General features: G+C 40.7%; 1 protein-coding gene across 6 annotated transcripts in view; it reads left to right on the forward strand.

Moving 5' to 3' along the window:
• SYT1 (synaptotagmin 1) overlaps positions 1-21,713 on the forward strand; it is a 642,856-nt gene that overhangs the window by 576,380 nt on the left and 44,763 nt on the right. For all 6 annotated transcript variants that reach the window (XM_083182614.1, XM_083182615.1, XM_083182619.1 and 3 more), the window contains one exon: positions 19-136. In XM_083182614.1, coding sequence (XP_083038740.1) covers positions 19-136 — 118 coding nt within the window. The remainder of the gene's footprint in view (positions 1-18; positions 137-21,713) is intronic.

A 21,713-nucleotide genomic window follows, 5' to 3' on the forward strand; every position in this document is an offset into this window, starting at 1 on the left:
TTTGAATTGTTTTTACAGCAAGAGAAACTTGGTGACATCTGTTTCTCCCTCCGCTATGTACCCACGGCTGGCAAACTTACAGTTGTTATTCTTGAAGCAAAGAACCTCAAGAAGATGGATGTTGGTGGTTTATCAGGTAGGTGAAACATAGTTGCACTTACATTTTAAAGTGAATACTAATGCCATTAAAACTCATTATGTCTAATGTGCTATGATTTCTTCTTGAATTTTTTTTTTAAACTAACCAAATGGTGAATTGTCAGTTATTATGGTGCTGAATCTATTATATTCTAGTAAATTGCTTCATTCTACTACTGTATATAATATATATATTTAAAAACAAAAATTGTATTAACAACCATAATATATTGGAATACGACATTTATCATGTTTCCTATAATACAAGCATTAAATAATTGACATTATAGGTGAGATTTAATAGGATGAGAGATTCAGAAAGTGAGAGATTTGGGAAGAAATCTCCAGTTTTTTTAAAGCGGCAATCATTTACACTGCAAATTCAAACGGCTTTTGCAGTGTACATGATTGCCGCTTTAAAAAAACCTGGACATTTCTTCCCAAATCTCTCACTTTCTGAATATCTCACCCTATTTTTCATAATTCATGTTATGGAATTTGTATCACTAGATAAAAAGATAGATTATCTATTTAGAAAACAACAATCCAGCAAAGTGGGGCTCATTTATGTTAATATCCATAATTGATTGCTATCATACCCTCAGTGCATCCAGTTCAGAAATAAGAATCCCATATGCAGTTAAAATGCACATGTAAAGAAATATCGAGGAGTACAAACCCAAGCAGTAGATGTGGATGATAAAAAGTGGATAAAGTTTTATTAGTAAAGTATACATTACAAAAATGATCGACACCTACACACATCTGCCATCAGTATTTGTAAAACTCTTTAAAGCAGTATATTTAACTAAAAAGTCCATTCTTAGCTAATGCTGTACTTTTAACTCCAACAAATAATAGATAATATGACACAAATGTAATCTCCATTGCACAAACCTAAAAAATGAATTCTTTATTGGTGTAGTTAAGTCCTTCAGTCTTTGTTTTACCCTCTGCAAATGTCAAATATACATCATGTTAAGATATGAAACAATTGTGTTGGAAAAGTCACAGTAGCAAAGGAGCTGTAGGCATATATACTCAGAACATGACTTCAGATAATTATCACTTTCTATTTTTTCAGGGGACAAGTATTTATTTTCATGACTCATATGACACAAGTATATTTGTGATTTAGAGACTGGATAATGTAAAATAAAGTCCAGATACCGGAACAATATGCCAAAGGCAACAATAACTAACTTGACAGTAATTAGAATGTTTCACAGCTCCTGTGTGCAGGATGACCATTGACCGAGCACACAATTAAGTATTCTCTCTCCAGCATGGGATTCTAACCTAACTATAGCACATTATGGGGATGATTCTGGATCACTTGCGGTGATCCAAATATGTCCGCTGCCCTGATGGTCAGGGTTTGCACATGCTCATTTCTGCACATGTACAAACCCCACCAGCGAAGTTACATACTCGCTGGGAAGTTTGCAGCAGGGAAGGAGGCCGGGGGCAGATGGGGCGGTGGCAGTGCTGGGCCATTGGAATGCCCAGCATTTTATGGGCATCTCCGTAAAAATATTCTTGTTACACATCCCCTCGCAAGTTTCCGTGGGGATTCAGCTGTGTGGGCGGTATCCGGCGAGTGGCATCTCAGGTGCTCGGTAAGCTGCAATGTTGGCAGCTTACTGAGCAAATCTGAGTCAGGGCCCATGTATCTTTGTCAGTCAGTCCTCATGACATATGGATTATGCTTTCCTGGTCAACCAGCAGGTGTACATGTGAGAGATTTGGAAAACCTGATCTGTATTGGGTCCTAAGGACCAAATTTGATCACTTCTATTTTAGCTTAATACTGTACATACATTTCCCCCAGTTACTTGAATGAACCCTTGCAGTTTAAGCTCACTTTCACAATTGAAATTTTTTTTTTTTTTTAACACACTATGGGGGAAATTTACTAAGATGTGTATTCTACTTCACGTGTGATGTTGCTATGGGCAATCAATCAGATCTGGCTACTATCTTATGGAGTGTGATAAATAAATAAGAAGTAGATTCCAATTAGTTGCCCATAGCAACATCACATGTGAAGTAGAATACACATCTTAGTAAATGTCCCCCTATAGGAAATGGTTCAGTCCCGGTGCGATACTTCATGTGCGGTCTGTTCAGATTGCAGCAGCGAACCAGCAATATTGCCAGTTCACTGACGTCATGTGGCGTCATCAACGGGGGAGGAAGCAGCGCTTAGAGCTGGCACTGCTCCAAGCACTGCCTCCTCCATAGTGTGAACGGGAAACGGGTCGCTCCACCCAATTAATCCCATTCACACTGCACAGCAACACAGCAACAAACCTGTAAGAAACCTTCTTTTAACCCGGCTCGTATTACAGTGTGGCTACAGCTTAACTGTAACCGGTAACCCCTTTCACATCGCACCATTTACTGGGTCGAACCTGCAAGAAACTGGCATGAACCCGGTAATTAGGTGCGATGTGAAAGGGGTATTAGTAAATTTACTCCTGAGAATTTAATTTATCTTATGTAACATAGTGGCAGATGTATTAAGCCTTAACAAGAGATAAATGCAAGGGTGATAAGGAGAGATAAACGTCCAGCCAATCAGCTCCTTACTGACTTTTTTCAAACAAAGCCTGTAACATGGCAGTTAGCAGGTGATTGGCTGTACGATTATCTCTCCTTATCACACTTGGATTTATCTCTTGTTAAAGCTTAATACATCTGCCCCATCAGTGGCGTAAGTTCGTTCCAGTTGCCCAGAGGCAAGATATATATTGGTGCCCCTTCCCCCCCACATACAACCCTATATAACCTTATATAAAATATATACTTCTGTTGAGATAGATAGATAGATAGATAGATAGATAGATAGATAGATAGATAGATAGATAGAGAACACATATATATTTCAGAACTCCACAGAAGCAATATCGTTGACTTTTAAATATCTGGTTTAAACTTCCAGGGAGGGGAGAGGTGCCCCCTTGGGAGCAGGAGCCTGGCGGCAGGTGACTCCATTACCTCCCAGAGTTCTGCCTCTGTGCCCCATAATCAATTGTATTAGACAGCATTTTAAACATTGGGTTGAACTTTGAACTTGAGTTCATTTGTTAACTATGTTTTCATTCTTTATAAGCCCATATATTGTATTAATAACATATCTGTATGCATTTAATTAAATATTTTAACAAACTACTTTGGAAATAACAACTGCAGAAATATGTTTTCCCATCTGCTGTTAAAATAATTTCTGCTCCAGAGAATACTTTAAAATGCTTAATATTACCATGCAAATTGGCATACATATCTTCTGCCTTTATTGGCCTTTAAGAAATGTAGCCAAGCAAACAACATCTAATCAGTTAGTATTCATACACTTTTATATTATGCCTTAACAAAAGATGAATGGCTAGCATTCATGGAAGATCATAAAATAATTTGCATTTCAAATGAGCTAAAAAGAATATGTTGGTTACAATTTGGTTGTTATTGTTTTTATGTTTAGAGTTCAGCATGAGTTTTCTGATCCTAAAGCCTTGGTTTTGTGAATGTTTTAATGAACTTGCTCAATGCAGTTTAAAAAAATGTCAAGGCGGTTAAAAAAAAAAAGAAAACACATTTGTGTGTTGATAGATGTGAGCTGCTAGTTATGTTCTACATCCAAATACAAATTACTGTAGATTAAATTGACGCATCCAGTGTAGGAATAGTAAGTAGGTTTGCACAGTAGTTGATTTGGTTTTCTTTGCAAAGACAAAGAAAAGCACTGGGAATCTATACATTGGGCGGAATGTACTAAAGGAAAAATGTGGTAAAACCCCCGTTTTCAAGGGTTCTACCACATTTTCAAATGTACTAAGACCCACCGCCGCGTTTTACCCTATAGATGTCTATGGGCTTCTTAACGACAGCCGCCGCAGATGCCTACCCCACTCCCCGGCATACCTCCATTAAACTCCTCCCCCTAGCAACACAGCCAGAGGTTCTTCCGACTGCAGGGGGAGAAGGAGGCGCCCATGACTTTTGCTTCCCAGCCATGGAGAGCACAGGGATGTGTCGCTGAGCCTCTATGTTTTCAGGGTGATAGCGCTAGGAGAGCACTCCAGCAACCAGCCTTGTACTGGTTGTAGGAGCCGGCTCCTGAGATTGAGACTTCTCTGTGTTGTTTTGTGTGCTAAAACTAGACGGTCGCAGGGAAAAATGGTGCACGGAGCAATATATCGCTGAGCGGAGATAAATTAAAATTGCCCAGCAAAAATAAGCCAGAGAAAATCAGCGACCATATTACATTGTGTTTACTCACCTTAAGAATGAAATGTTGGAGACCTGTGGGAAGCCCTGCCCATACGCCATTGCTCTCTGCTGCAAATTGTGAAATGCCTCCAGTTTGCCCAGGAACACAGGAATTGGAAATGATATGACTGGCAATGGGTCATGTGGTCTAACTAATCACATATTCATGTACAGTATGCAGATGTCAGGTAAGGATTTGGGGACAATAGTGCAAATGCATGTTTTTTGTTGTTGCTTAGTCACAACTCTGCACACTGGTGATGGCAACATAATGAACATATTTGGGCCAATATTCTATATTCTGTTGGTAGAATTCAAGCTTAGAAGGATTCAAGTTGTATTAATGGCAAAAGATGTCCTTATAGAGTATTAACCTTGTGGTAATAGTATTTGGCAAATCAGTGTATTGTTCTGTATTTGGGAGGTGAGTGCACTTAAGTGCAATCTAATTGTCTGTCAAGAGTATATGCTAGTGAAGGAACTTGCATAGATTTGGGGTCCCTTAACAACAGGCTGCACTGTTAGATGTTTAGATAAAAAGAATTAATAAAATCCCCAAATATCTCAAGTTGCTGCTCACTCTAAGGGGTTTATTAGGAAATCATCGGATTATAAAACTCATCCCTTCTGAATTTTAAATGTCATCCATAAACACGATCAGAATCATCCAATAAACTATTTGTCTACATCAGGTCTCAAACAGTATGTGGATAAAGTGTAGGATTCCCAGAATTCCATTTTGGTCCCCGTTATCCAGCAAAAATGTTTGAATGCACAATATTTAATTTACCATCAGCTTGATGAGTAATGCACAATATAATATATTATAGTATAAAAAATATATATAAATGAGTATAACTTAGGTTTCTAAAAGTGTTTTACATTTCTAATCCCACAAAGGGATGTCTTCTGAGGAAACTCCACCAGCCCAAATAAAATATAGCAATTTGAACTGCTGTGCACTGTTGTATTTCTAAGCTTTCCCATGCTGACTGAGAGCGCACACGTAATAAGGTATGTCTGTAGTTCATAAAAGGAACTCTCCGAAGTTCTACTAAATCTGTCTTCAAGATTCATAATGCAGACACTGAGAAGTCTCTTAATGTGATGCTGGTATCCTGGAGAGAGACACATAAGAGACTGTATGGGCTGTATCTTACAAATTATCCAAGCTTTTAGAAAATGTTTCAGTAGATTATATTAGCTTTGAAGAGAAAATAGTACATCCAACAGCATGCCAGTATGCTTGCTATTTACAAAAGTGTTTGCTTGCCCTTTGGGCATTCGTGTAAAGCTTTTTTTATTTGCAGTCATCTGTTTGCTTTATTTACAGTACTGGCATATCCGAATGGCAATAGTTTATGCAAGGATATAATACTCGAAACGTCTGTGCTTGGCTTCATGGTACAAATTGGTTTTTCTAGCATTTTACCAGAATACCATTGGGTCCATTTTAGTCTATTTTGTTTTCTCCATATTTAATATAGCTAATATAAGAAAAATTCCAAAACTAGCTTTCACTGCCGACTTAACATACAAAGTGCTATTAGCAAGTATACATATTTTGCTTTGTGGAAGTCTAAACGGACATATGCAGAAGGAATTTGATGCAAATAAGATACAGCCTGTGTGGGCATCAACTATTACTTATCTGTACTGCTTGGTAGCAAAGTAAATGGAATGTTGCAAATACTGAAGGCCAGATGATTGGCACTGTGCTCTAGGACACCTGAGATACTGTGGCAAATACGTCTGTTTTTGATAAAGATGATAAAAGGCTTTCATACTCCAAAGTCCGAGTAAGTTATAGTTTAATATTAGTCACCTTCTCTGACCTTCCTTTGTGAATTGAAGCAAAACATGTTTTCAATAATTTATGGTTTAGAGTGGTTTAATTCTGCTTTTCACAGAATGCATGTGCTGCCAATACCTGGCGTAGATTCTATTTCATTTACATTCAAATAGAATTTTGATGACTGTGATGTGTACTGCTGTTGCTGTTGAAGCGAAGCTCAGTGTGGTAAAAATGAAAACCTCATAAGGCCAACACCAAAGTCATATACAGAGAAGTGTGGAAGGTTACACACATAAGGCCACTAGTTTTTAAGCAGATTTTACATGCACTACATAGCTTTGGAATAAACATCAACAAGGAAAAAGTGGATCTCTGTATAATGTCATTTGACATCCTTTTAGTAGCAAATAGTAAAATTGCATTAACCTATAAAAGTGGTGTATACACGAAGAATAATATTGTCTTCTCAGTTATTAATTTATACAAAAAGTCAGAGTTATGCTGGCCATACACTAGACCAACATTCATCCAACCATCCAACTAGTTGGATGGAATAAAAATCTGGTACTGGATGGGAGCAAATGTAATTTGTAATTCCGTAATTTGCACTGAAAAATCTGGAAACGGACAAAACTTGTCACTCAGACACGATACTGTAGTTGTATTTGTTTGATTTAAATAATTTCACGGTATGTTATTGTCCATTTTCCTGGAATTGTGAGCAAATTGCTCTTTGTCATTTGCTCCGATCCAGTCCCAGATTTTTATTCCATCCACCTAACTAGTTGGATGAAAGTTGTGGGGTTATTCAAGTTTGTTCAGTCCTGCGTACACTCGCACACAGTACCGATGTTGCGCATCTGCGCATGTGGGTTTCTGTGCACGTGCAGACGTATGGTGTGTGCACCCACAGCGAACTTTCAGTTCACGGGTGCAAACACTCATGTCGGCATGTGGGGGGAGAAGGGCTGGGGTTGCCGGGCTGCCTCATTACCACAGCATTCCATGGGCATTCCCATGAGAACGCTGGCCCTTCTCATGGTAACGAGGCCGTGATGCAGGAGCGGGAGGCGGGCAGATGATATCACCGGATGTCAACTGCCCTCCCATATCCGTGCCAGCGCGCACGCATATGTAAGTGACTTAAAAGTCACTTTTATATGCGTGTACCTTCCACATCTTTCGATGGTCGCCGACCATTGAACGATGTGGGAGGTTACCCGCAGGCATACGAATGGATGTTTATGCTAAACATCCATTCGCAGCCTGCGAGGGGGGGACGGGTGGGCGTTCATTCGCCAGGCAGGGTCTGGTGGATTTGCAAGGCTGCAATTTTGCAGCCTTGCGAATCAACCAGAATAACCCCCTTGGTCTGATGTGTGGTCAACATTTCAATATGAAATGTAATTAAATAAAAATGCCTACACAAAAACAAACTAAGGATTACAACTTTAAAAGGCCATGCATTTGGTTTACCTAAAGTTTGTGTGTTTTGATTCTACGTAGCGTGTTTTGATTCTACGTTCTAGCTGCAGCCACATAAAGCATATGAGTCTTTTGTTAAAGTACTATAATAGTAATATGCTCTCTGTGGACTAGACAATTAATACAAAATTCGATAGAACTGATCAGTTATTATTGAACTGCCTCACATTTGTTTATAACATGTGCTTTACTAGAAGATAAATTACCATGTATATAATATATTTAGTTGTAAATGTTTACAAATCAAAAAGTTTGTGAAAATGATTTCCCCAAAGTGTAGGTGTAAACTTATTTTATTAAAATTCAGGATCCATCAAATATGTTTTAACCAGACTATAACAATTATAAAAAAAAAGTTAATTAGAGTTTTTAATCCAAGCATAGCTCAAATGAAGGATTATAGAGGGTAATGATATGCAAATTACCAGGTAGCTGATAAGACTCTGTGAAAGACCTATACAAATTGTCAGCCAAATCTGAACCACATAGTGTGATGTTAATTATGAGCAAAACATAGATAGTACACTGCAATCACCCATTGGTACTTATTATCTGGATTACAATTCAAGATCCAAGGTTAACATAGCAATATCTGAAAGTTTTACATAATCATGGAATTAAAAGTTTAACTAAGCTCAAATATTGTAAGACTGTAGGGTTTGTATACCATGTGCTTATCTTTTTTACAAAATATTTAGAAAACATAAAAATAAATAGTTTTGGCGCTTCAAAATTATGTCTGTGAATGTAGCATGTAGTTACTAAAATGTATTTAGTTTGTGAATTATTGAAATGTTTTTTTTTTTTTTTTTTATGTGAGGGCATTACAAAGTATCTCTCTTCCCCAAACTACAATTGCTATAATTTGTAATGTAAATGGCTTTAGTGTGAAAGATATTGCCATGCATTCCTCTTACCAAACAACATATCTATAATATGCGAAATAAAATTCATTTTATTTTCATGGATTATAAATAAAATAAATATGATCATTGACGAGATAAGCATTCATGTCCTTGGTAAAAATTGTCTCTAACTACATTTAGATCTGTAATTCCATTTAAAAAGTCTCTAGCAACAATACACACCTGGAAAAAACAATGCACACCTGGAAAAAACAATGCACACCTGGAAACGGTGTCACTGAGGTTGGTTTGGACACATTGGTAAATGGTAAACAGTGTTTTCAACTCCAGGACTTTGATTTTCTTTCTTTATTATCTTCCTGTACATTTCCCCAATATAAATCTTGTACCTAGTCCGAAGGTTTATTTTACAGATCGCAGCAGGATTTCCTCCAGCATTTGTCAATATGTTGACTCATAAAAGAGAATAGGGTGATAGCTAGCACAAGTTATAAATGACTATTACCTGCGCTCTACTAGTGAGATGCTGCTTGTTCACAATACAGGGGTCACCTCCTCAATGGCTTCAAAATGTGTACACAATAGTAAACCATCCTTCTCGGTTAGAGTAACAAATACCAAGCAGCAGATGAAAACAATTTCTGTTGATAAAGTAAATTATTCAGATCCTTCACAGGTTTCCAATACATCAAAGGTAGAGATAATCCAATTTACACAGTCCTCTCACTCATCATTCCAATATGTACTTCAGTTCAAAACTGTAGATCATTTATGTGAACAAATAAAACACAATTCAGTGTATATTACCACAGAATAAAGGTTACTGCGTATTAGAGTTTGCCTAGCAGAAGGCAGCCTTTCACAAATGCAGGGTAAAGATGTTTACTCCCAGGAATAACAGCTTCAAGATGAAAGAATGCAGTTCCTCTTCAGATTCCGGGATGCAATATTACCTTCATTGTCCACCAACACTCTTTAACTTTGAACCTTCCTGTATTATACAGTAATTGTTTATATAAATGTGTTATAGTTTTATATAATGAGAAGCATTCTGAATGTGCTTTCATTTGAGGTACAAAGTTGAAGTACATATTGAAATGGTGAGGGAGAGGACTGTGTAAATTGCATTATCTTTACCTTTAATGTATTGGAGAACCAATGAAAGGATCCAAAGAAAGGACTTTATCAATAGAAATTGTTTTCATCTGTTGCTTGACATATTGTTATTACCCTAGTTGAGAAGTTCTATTTACTATTGTGTAAACATTGTATGTACTGTAGGTCCCACCTGTTTAAGGAATACAGATGGAGCCATCCTCATCTAGCCATCTCTGGATAGCCACGGTGAGCCATGGCTATCCAAGTCCTATTGTTCTCGGCTGAAATACAATACATTGAACAATACAGTAGGGGGTTAGCAAAGTAATCATATTACTCACTTAGGGCCAGATGCACTAAGCTTCAAAACTAATAAAATGGAGAGTGATAAACACCCAGCCAATCAGCTCCTACCTGCCATGTTACAGACTGTGTTTGAAAAATGTCAGACAGGAGCTGATTGGTTGGTTGTTCATCAGTCTCCATATAATCACTTTTGAAGCTTAGTCATCTGGCCCCAAATCCTATTGAAGGGCTAGATGAGGATGGCACCATCTGTAGGTACAGCTTTAATTGGCTTTGTTTTTAATTGTTGAGTAATTACAAATAGAACATGTGCATGAATCATTTTGTGCCTGCATAAACTTGCAAGTCATTTTAAAACTGCTTTGAAAAAAAAGCAAATATTGCTTTGCACAATAATAGGTTATCTGAGGAAAATCACAGATAAAAACCAAATTGATAGGGCTTAAGATTGGAACTCAAGTGTATAGAACATTTCAACTGTAAACCAAGGAATAGAAGCCAATGACTCAGAAAATAGAGAGAGGACAAATAATTTAAGGTTCTTTGCCAAGAACAGAATATATAGATCTTGCGGATTCTGTAATACAGTGACACAGTTTGAAATGTTCTGTTGCAATAAAGGAAAGTAATTTTGCAAAGCACAGCACAGACAATAGTCATTATCCTAAAAGCCTGCAAAAACTGACTGCAGAAGTAATCATAGCATGAATGGTTCATTTCCATGCAGTTTATAAACTGAACAAGATTACAATGTATGTATTAATATGAAATAGCCTTTACTGCACATATTGAAGTCTTAGCAAATGAATATGGTACTGTAAAATACATTCAAACTGTTCTACAGTATTTATTATTCCACGGATTACGTAAATTGGATAATCAAGTTTATAAATACATTTCAAGTTGGACATATACTAGACAAATATCTGGCAGATCATCTTCCATATCTGGTTGGTTGGATTGAAGATCTAGTAATTGAAGACAGTCACAACCATCTTGTGGGGCCCTCAACTATGGGCCTATTCAATGCGTCCGGTGAGGGGGTTAAGTGGAGGGGATCGCCGAAAAGAAGCAATCCTTGCCGGCCGCTCACCCTATTCAATGCGCTGGGGAAATCCTCACTGTCAGAAGACGGCAAGGAATCCCCCAAACAGCGAGGCTCGCAGCAAATGCAGGGAGCCCGCTGCATTTAGCTATGAGCCTCGCTGTTTTAGAGGCCGCATACACCATTTCCCCTCGCTCCAAAAACCTAGCAAGGCGGAAATGGTGTGGACATTGGTTCAGTTGAATACTGACCCTGCGAGCTGTGACAGCGACTGCCAGCTCACAAAAAGCATTGAACACACTCCTATGTGTTGTTCTGTTTTAAACTGCCATCTGCCTGTTCATTTTCAGCCACTATGAAAAATAAAACTTTATCAAAACAAATAAATAAGCAATTGGGCCATTAGGATCATCTGCATTTTTGAGCAGTAACAACTGTCTATTATAATCTTAGGGCCTTAAAGGCTAACCTTGACACTCCAGCTGTTGTTGAACTACACATCCCAGCATGCTCTGCATCAGATTTAGCATGGCCAAAGTAGCAAAACTGAAGCAGAGCATGCTGGAATATGTAGTTTAAAAACATCTGGAGTGTCAAGGTTCGCCATCAAAGTCTTAGGGCATAATGTATTGCTATGCATGTATTACAGACAGTGAGCATTGCATGTTAGTGGTCACGGAGTAGTATTTTACTGGACAAGGAACAGTATATAAAAATAGTTATTGACTTACAGTACAATATGATACTGCATGTGTATATTTTATTATTTGCTTTGTACACAGGTTAAAATACATGGATAAGTAAACCAAGACATTGTTTCCCCCAGCTCACTGAGGGGTAGATTTATTAAGCTCAGAGCCGGCCCTAGCCTAAATGACGCCCTAGGCAAGATTTTGGCTTATGCCCCCTAGCACCGCCACTAGTTCCACCTCTGATCCTGCTCCCCTTTCCCAGCACCATCAACCTTCATCATAGCAGTCATCATTTTGGTGCCCCTACCCGCAATATTTTAAATAGAAACAGTGCACACATTCGGTGAGCAGCCCAAACAGGAAAGTGTTCTTGCTGGGTAGGGGCATGGCCACACAATAGTACCCCCAATTCAAATTATGCCACACAGTAGTGCAACATTATTCACATTGTATCAATTTGTCTTATTTGCATTGTTATGACCAGCACACACAAGGAGCTTCCAATGATTAAAATGATATGCGGCATGCCTATATTCTGTGAGCGACTGTGGCTGTAACTGCATACGGAATGCTATGTTACAGTGATTTCCATGAATACACTATTTCATATGTAGATACAGCCTCACTCACACACAGAATATAGGCATGCTGCATATCATTTTAATCAGCAGAAGCTGCTGATGCCCCTAGGCATTCCAAATGCCCTAGGCAATTGCCTAGTTTGCCTATGCCTAAGGCCGGCTCTGATTAAGCTAGGTGAAGTGATAAAGTGTCTGGTTTTTATCACTGGCCAATCAGTTCCTACCTGTCATTTTTCAAACCAGGCCTGTAACTTTACAGGTAGGAGCTGATTGGCCGGTGATAAAAAATAGACAGTTTATCACTTCACCGAGCTTAATAAATCTGCCCCTGAATGGTATTAGTAACCAATATCTCTGAATTCTATTATCATGTAGTGTTCAAGATTGGTTACTAATACCATTCAGTGAGCTGGGGGAAACAATGTCTTGGTTTACTTACTCCATATTAACCCCTCCCTTACATGCGCCTGAGTGGTATTACTGAACTAATTGAGCATCTACCATATGTATGTCTAAAATACATGTTGATCAGCTTTGTGGCTATATCTTGTGTGTTTTTGCATTGTGCATATGTTAGAGTTGAGTGTTCAGCCAATGCAGAGTCATACACAACTTGCATCTCCCCTATGGTTAAAGGAACCTACCCAAGTAGTAGACAAAGGCCCTTATTCTAATTGCCTCGCTCTCCTGCGTGTTCACGCAGAGGAGCGATGGCGAGCATCTGTGCATGCGCATTTATGCGCATGTGTACACGCTTGTTGCGAGTGGGCATGGCGAACTGCTTGTTTGCTGCCCCATTCGCACCTAGCAGTGTGGGCGCGGGGATGGTGGGGAGGGATCACGCCCATGGGAAGCCCTGTGTGTCATGGGTGTTTCCATGAAAACGCTGGGCGTTTCCATGTAAATGCACCCGTGACACGAGTGCGGGCAGCTGATTTCAGCAGATGTCAGCTGCCCGCCCGCTTTCCCCACAGGGCGCTCGTAGGTATGAGACACCAGAGAGGTGTCACATATGGAAGCACTGCAGAAATCATTCGATGGTCGGCAACCATCAAATCATTTCCTCCCCGTGCGGGCGGCGAGCAGTGTTTGGTAGACTCACAAAGCTGCAAAATTTGCAGCTTTGCGAGTCAACCAGAATAAGCTCCAAAGTCCAAGGAGTGTGTATATATTTCAGTTCATGCAGAGTTGTGTATGTGCAATTCGGCCTGTTCTCAGATGGATCCTCTGTACAATGAATAGAATTGATGCAAATGTGCACTGATGATTATAATGATTTCTGTGAATCAAAGCATAACAATAATGATGGTCAAACCACAAAGTTACATATAAATCTGTTTAGGTGACTACACGCATTTTTTTTCCATGTATGCATGGAATTAAAAATCTCTGCCCTGGGAATCGTCATATAAAATCACCTGTGTTAACTTTCCTTTTAATGACATACATATAAAAAGCTGGTTTTATACCCTCCTGGTGTTAGAAGATGCATCAGGTCTCTCTCCTATAGTGGTGAAGCTTGGCAGATGCTACAGTATTGTCCACTGATATAAATTCTGTTCCAGCCTAGGTGCCAGTTGTCATGAAAAAATCATTAGTATCGTTCTGTTATCCAGGCTGTGGTGATGGGCTGATCTACAGTACCTAACGTTTAGCCACATTTAGCTAGATTTCCTGATACTTCACCCATGCCACTGATAGTTCCTTCATTGGTGAAGGGAACTACAGGATGCTGCTGAGATCTATTTATTGCTGACCCAGTTCCATATATTGTTTTGCTGTTTCCTATATTATGACCAATTCTTATAACCATGATATGTTTGCTGCCAGCCCTGACTGGATGTGTAATGCTGTGTCGTCTGTCTCTAGCCGTTGACATGTACAAACGTTTGGACTAGGAAGCCCGTATTAATGCTAAGTGATCAAAGACCTAACATAAAAGATATCTCATAAAAGAAGTCTTGATAAATTAACTGTTAAAATGTATAACATAAAAAGATAAGTATTGTAGATATTATTATACATGGAATGTTCTGTATTTTCCTGGAATAGAAGCATTTTGGCATAGTAATAGATTTTACATATTGCAGTGCTAGTAATCTAAAGAATACTTTTTAGCAGATGAATGTTTCAGGAGCGTTCCCTGAGCAGCTTTAATGGAGTGCTATTATCACGTACTCACAAAGAGGACAAAGTGGGTGGTTTGCTCACATAGGGGAGGGGGGGGGTAATTCAGATCTGATCACAGCCAATTCTCAATACACTGCGTATGTGTACTGCCTGTAGTATGCTTGCAAGAGACCGTTCTGCAATGAAATCCTGATACTTTTTCCATTCTCCAGCCATTCGCAAGGTGATTGACAGGAAGTAGGCGTCTGGTGAAAGAAACTAGACGTTTAGTGGGAGTGCTAAGAAAAACACAGGTGTGCCTAGGAAAATGCTGAGAATCGGGGAAAACCGCGTACCTGAGAGTTTTAGGGGAGTGTATGTGACATCAGCTCTAGGCTGGATATGCCTTTTTCCATCGCATTGCCGAGTATGCCTCTGGCTACTCTGAGCCTGCGATGACTTGGTCCCAGTGTAGAAATCATTAGATGGTTGGATTGCTATGACGGGTATTGGACATATTCACACGGCTGCGAATATTTTTGCAGCCGTACACACCCATTCGCACAGCGATCACATTAATTCTTAAGGCGAAATTTCACTCTAGCTAAGTGGCGGTTTAACTGAACACTGGCCGCTGCAAATTTGTGGCCATGTGTTCAGGTCTGATTTGACCCCATAGTTTATCTAGTTTTACTTTGCAGTAAACTGCCCGCAAGCAATGCAATGGTGTGTGCGTGTGTGTGTGTGTGTGTGTGAGTGTGTGTGTGTGTGTGTGTGTGTGTGTGTGTGTGGCATAATAATACACTCTAATGTATTTATTTCAGATCAGAAAAAAATCCTAATAAATGATTACAACTTTAATGATTTCTGACAATTAGTAGTGCCACGCTTTAGATGAACTCAAGCATAACATTCACTGCTGGCGTATCTAACAACTACTTATGGTTTGATTATATTAGAATTGCTCTGATAATTTTGCCAGAAATCAGAACACTTAGTATGCTTCTGTTTTATTTATTAACCAGTCAATACAGAGAACACTAATGGTATTTCCTTTTTTACCATTATATAAATGTGTACTCTTTACCTAGATGGGCGCCAGCGATTGAAATCGCGGGCGTCGGGGGTAAAAATCGCGGGCATCGCGGGTAAATCGGGATGCCCGCGATGCCCGCGATTTTTCCATAGGGAACAATGTTAAAAAGGCTGATTGACCGCGATTTTACTGTTAAATGCCTCAATGGACCCGATTTGGCCATAGGAATCAATGTTAAATGGGCCACAGAGCCCAAATAGCCACAATTAACCCTTAAATGTCCCCCCAAATTTTTAACGCCACCCCACGATCCACGCCAACCCGAAGCGTGGCGAGCGCAGCGAGCCCGCGAGGGGCGGCGGTACGCGTCCTCCGACCTTTTCATGCCCTACTATCCACTAGGGCGTGGAGTGAGAATATAATAGTGTGGCGAGCGCAGCGAGCCACCGAGCCCGAAGCGTGGCGAGCGCAGCGTGCCCCGCGAGGGGACGCGGATACCTTCACAGGTAGACGCGTCCCCTCGCGGGCTTCACAGGTGTCGGCGTTGCCACGGACACCTGTGAAGCCCGCGAGGGGACGCGTATAACTGTGAAGGTATCCGCGTCCCCTCGCGGGGCACGCTGCGCTCGCCACGCTTCGGGCTCGGTGGCTCGCTGCGCTCGCCACACTATTATATTCTCACTCCACGCCCTAGTGGATAGTAGGGCATGAAAAGGTCGGAGGACGCGTACCGCCGCCCCTCGCGGGCTCGCTGCGCTCGCCACGCTTCGGGTTGGGGTGGATCGTGGGGTGGCGTTAAAAATTTGGGGGGACATTTAAGGGTTAATGGGCTCTGTGGCCCATTTAACATTGATTCCTATGGCCAAATCGGGTCCATTGAGCCATTTAACATTAAAATCTGGTCCATCGCGCCTTTTAACATTGATTCCTATGGTAAATCGGGAGCATCGCGTCGCGGGCATCGCGGGTACATTTATGGCCGGCCGCGACGCGACCGACACGATTTCCATGTTTAACATGGGTTTCAATGGGAAATCGCGGGCATCGCGTCGGTCGCGTCGCGGCCACACATAAATGTACCCGCGATGACCGCGACGGGCGCCCAACTAAGTAAAGAGTACCTATAAATGTTATTTAGGAAGTATGTAGCAGTGTGTGTAGGCTTCCCTATACAGCAGCAGAATGAACTCAATTATTATTTTGACAATAATAACATAATGGCCTCATTATATGCAAATCTGTTAGGTTGTTTCAATGTAATAACGATTTAAAAATTTTTAAAAATCCACTTTCTATATTATGATTATGGTGTGATTTGGCTGTCAGGGTGTAAAAAAGAAGGGGTTTATCTTGATAGATAACTATTCTTGTCCAAACTGTGTTTAATAATGCTTGTATTGTATTGTGTTAACCATGTATCTAGGTACATATGTATGTGGATTTAGTATGAAATCCCGGCGGCGTTCAACATCCCGACCGCCGAAATCCCGACAAGGGGGAGACGTGGATCGCCCCCCCTTGCGGGCTCGCTGCGCTCGCCACGCAGCAGGCCCGGTGCCTCGCTACGCTCGGCACGCTAATTTATTCTCCCTCCAGGGGTGTCGTGGACACCCACGGAGGGAGAGAGTGTCGGGATTTCGGCGGTTGGGATTTCGGCGGTTGGGATTCCGGCGTCGGGATTCTGAATGCCGGGATCCCGACTGCCGGGATTTAAACTGCATCCCATGTATGTATGTATTCCATTGCACAATTGTATATGCTGCCAGGAGAAGATGCAGAAGTAGCACTGGGTGGCATACAGTGTTAGCACACATGCCAACAAGCTCTTTATGGCGGAGATCTATTGAAAACCCCTAGTAAGACAGAATATGAGAGCAGAAATATATAGTCCAATGGCGCAAATAATAGAAATAAATATTGATAACTGTATGTCTGAAAAAAGTACAATATTTATTAAAATAACATATGTCAATCAAGAATTAAATAATAACCAAAGATACAATAAAAACATGAGAATTCTCACTACTGTTTTGAGATTAAGGGGGAAATTTACTAAAGGAAATTTGTAAAAAATAGGTGTATTTGTATCCAGAAATACACTTATTTTTGACATTTACTATCCCGAAAATACGGCAATTCGTAGTCGTATTGATAGCACATCAATACGACTACGAATTGCCATATTTTCGGGATAGTAAATGTCAAAAATAAGTTCCTTGTGACTATGGAGCACAAGAGTAACTGTAGGTGTAAGGTAGATGCTTGATACACCTCAATTTGGCAAATAATGTCCATCAGATATTAGACACCTCCTAGATGCTGATAGAGGTGATCCCCCTTAGGGTATAGTAAATACAGATAGAGCTACGCTTATCTTTGCTCCCCTTTGCCCTGTAGCTTCTTGCCTCGGCACAGCGATTGATGAGAATGGGATGCCCCTGAGTGAGGCTCTCATGCGCTCCATTGCTGTGAATGGGGAGCAAGCGTCTCACATGCATGCGTTTCCTATTCTTGGCGATTGGCGTGCCGAGGCAGGACGCTACAGTGCAAAGGGGAGCAAAGATAAGCGTAGCTCCATCTGAACGTGCTGGGTGAATATCCCGCATAATTGCCCAGTGGAGTAATGGATTTACTCAGAGCTGATACGCATGAATTGGAGCAGTCACCGATGGTAAGCTGGTACCTTGCTTTGTGGCTGTATAAAGCGCTGAGAGTTGCAGTCCTCCTTTTAGAATAAACTTGTCCGGATATGTGGAGTGACTGGGGGTAACATCTGCTGGTGCAGTCCTGAAGTTTTCTCTCTCTGCTATACAATGCTGGCATGTGGTTGTGGGTGCAGAGTTGGAGTCACAAATGGATTGTGAAACCTCCACAACCTTTTACACTTTGCATAGCTGATAAAAATGGAAAGACATTCAGCTATGCCCCTACCACATGGGTGGATGAATAAAGAACCTGTCTCCTCTTCCAGGATTGCGTATACTGTAGATGGGACTGAAACAAGATTCAGATAGTGAACTCCCTGTTACAGCACTACAGCATTACTGCTATTATTGTGTGCTGTGTGTGCTTATATTCAGTACATGGCTGAAAATATGTAGGCGCACACCCCTTCTGTTTGGCCAGTTTAGCAACACCCTTTGCATAAAGCCGTGCCATTTTCATAGATGATCAATAGCAATAGACTGATTTGTACTGAAGAGCTAGGTGACTACTGTCATAGGATAGGACTTTAACAAAAAGTAAATTTGGCAAATTTCTGTCATGCTAGAACTGCCACATTCATCTATAAGTGTGGAAATGTCTATGATCAATAACAGATCAGACACAAAGCTTGAACCATAACAGGACTGCCACAGTGCATAACCATCTCCTGTCTCCATTTGGCATACTCACTACCAAGTTCCACATTGCCTCTGGAACAAGAAGTGTTCATTGGGAGCTTTATGGATTGGTTTATATGGTTAAACATTGGCCCATCAAGCTTCAAAACACCACATGCAAAGCCAAACTTTGGCTGGAGAGGAGTCAGGATCAATGGGAATTCATTACATTTCTTTATCTGTTAGCATGGCAGATGAATCAGACAAATCTTTGCAGCCATATTCTTCCGTGAAGAGTCTATAACAGCAAATAGGGGTAAACTTCATTAATGCCTAGAGTTTTGCAATGAGATAATAACCACACATTTTAGGTCCTCATATGTTTGGCCATGTACTGTAGTGTAAAGGGAAAGAATGTGTCCTGCACCCATATTTGTCTAGGGTATATACTGTAAATGCAATAGGCCTGGCAAATGAGTAGATCCATCAGCTTGGCAGGTGAAAACAGTTAAATACTACCCAGGTATCCTCACATTATATATACAACAATAGTTATCCCAGGTATCCTCACATTATATATACAACAATAGTTATTACAGGTATCCTCACAGGTATCCTCACATTATATATACAGCAATAGTTATCCCAGGTATCCTCACATTATATATACAACGATAGTTATCCCAGGTATCCTCACAGGTATCCTCACATTATATATACAGCAATAATTATCCCAGGTATCCTCACAGGTATCATCACAACAATAGTGTTTTGTAGATATCATACTATGGCCCTTATTCAGATTTGATTGCAGTACAATTTTGTTCTCAAAATGGGCAAAACCATGTGCACTGCAGGTGGGGCAGATGTAACATAAATAGAGAGAGTTAGATTTGTGTGTTATTTTGTTTCTGTGCAGGGTAAATACTGGCTGCATTATTTTTAGTACTTGAACAAGGAAAGGGGGATGAGGGAAGTACTTCTGCACAAGATAGTATTGCTCAATTGTTTTCACTGATGTCCCCAGTTTCTAATTGCCGTGTTGACACTACAATTAGTGCTGCCAAAGACAATAATGGTTATCAATGGAACAAGAAAGAAAAAGGATTGTCTTTGTTGCTGGCGCACTGAAGAGGAGAGTTTAAAATGTGTGGGTAGTCTGACAGTGTGTTACTGTATGTCAGGTTCCTCTATTGTGTCACGACAGTCATGACACAATAGAGGAACCTGATTAATCCATTGATTGCCAGACTACCCACACGACCTCCCTGACAGTACTCAGATAGAAATAGTGGTACACACTGAGGGTGACTTCGTTTATTGTACTACCCACTGTAACAATAAAATAACAGGACAACGGAAACCTCATGATACGATTCACATTTGAAGTGACACACACGCAGCGCGTGCATCTTTTTAATAATTGTTCAATGTTTATGTAAGTCATGTATGTAGCATATATTTCACCTTAAACGGTTCTTTTTTTACCGATATTATTAAAAGTTACATTTTAAACTCTCCTCTTCAGTGCGCCAGCAACAAAGACAATCCTTTTCCTTTCTTGTTCCTGCATTATTTTTACACTGCAATTGATTTCAGTTCCAACCCATCCCACCCAAATGTACTGTAACTCTCTCTGCACATGTTACATCTGCCCCACCAGCAGTGCACATGGTTCCTCTGTGGCGTCTTCTCCCGCAGTGGCTGCCTAGGCGATGGGGAAGCCAGACAGCTGCTGAGTAGCGGGAGATTTCAAATTACCTGCAGTATTTAGCTCTTGCTTGATTAGTTTTTGGGCTGGACCTGGTGGGGTTTGGTTCATGCTCCTTTATAGTTTGTGCATTTGGGCTAAACAGATGCCGGATATAGAGTCCTGTCTGGAGTTTTCCTTGGCTGCTCTGTCATTGTGCCTGGCCCTGCTGTTTAAACCCATTGCTGTCAAGCTCTGGAAGGTTGCCCTTTATTACCACCACCTGCTGGCTTATACCTTCCTAACACTAGTACCATTTTTTCTATCTATCACCCATTATTTCTGCATGATAGATTTTTTAGCTTTATATAATAGTTACTCTCAGCTGTCCACGATGGGACCGCAATCCAGCTCGGGGTCCCTACATGTAAATACCTTGTTTACTGTGTGTTTACTTTACATCCCAGTCCTTGTGTGTGTGTTACTTCATCACTCGATCAGCACCTGTTAATTTGTGTTCTTTGCTTTAGAATGTGAGACTACATGTGTTAGTCCCAGTCCATCCTTGTTTGTGTATCAGCCACCATGTTTCCCTAGCACCATTTCTAGTATCCTTGTCTATAGAACTGTAGTCATAGTTTAGCTCTCTCCACTATTAACTCTTACCGGTAGCTCGCCTGGGTCTCTCATGGTTAAGACTGCACTGCCTCCTGCCAACGTAAGTCCTATCGGCATACTAGTTCTGGTAGACGTGTTGAGTCTTATGGGAACAGGACTGTTATAGGCAAGAAGGCTCGCTGGTGTGCTCTGTAGGCTTAGGCTGGGGTTTCCCGGGTGACTGCCCCGAAGACTTTGTGTAGATCATCACCTGGCACTCTGTACAACCCGTGTCATCCGTGGGCATCTGTCGGATCTTCCCTCAACCTCCTGCTGACCATCTCTTTGTGGGACTCTGCTAGGGTCCTTGTCTCCCTTACGATGAGCATAACAGTATGGGAGATATGAAAGGGATTTAGTGTCCATTTTAGGACACAGCATAGCACTCGCTGTAAAAGGGGGCATGGTCACTTAAAAGGGGGAATTGTCCTTAAGATGACAGGGACAGTGATACACTTACACAGATGACACAATAACACAATGACACATGGAAGCTGACATATAGATACTGACATGCAGACAGATAATGGCACAGACTTTGGTACACTGACACATGGACACTGGGACGGAGATACTGACAGATGAACAGAAACACTGACATGCTGACAGACAGATTCTGG

The sequence above is a fragment of the Crinia signifera genome, chromosome 4, assembly GCF_055691185.1.
Source record: "Crinia signifera chromosome 4, ASM5569118v1, whole genome shotgun sequence".
Lineage (NCBI taxonomy): Eukaryota > Metazoa > Chordata > Amphibia > Anura > Myobatrachidae > Crinia > Crinia signifera.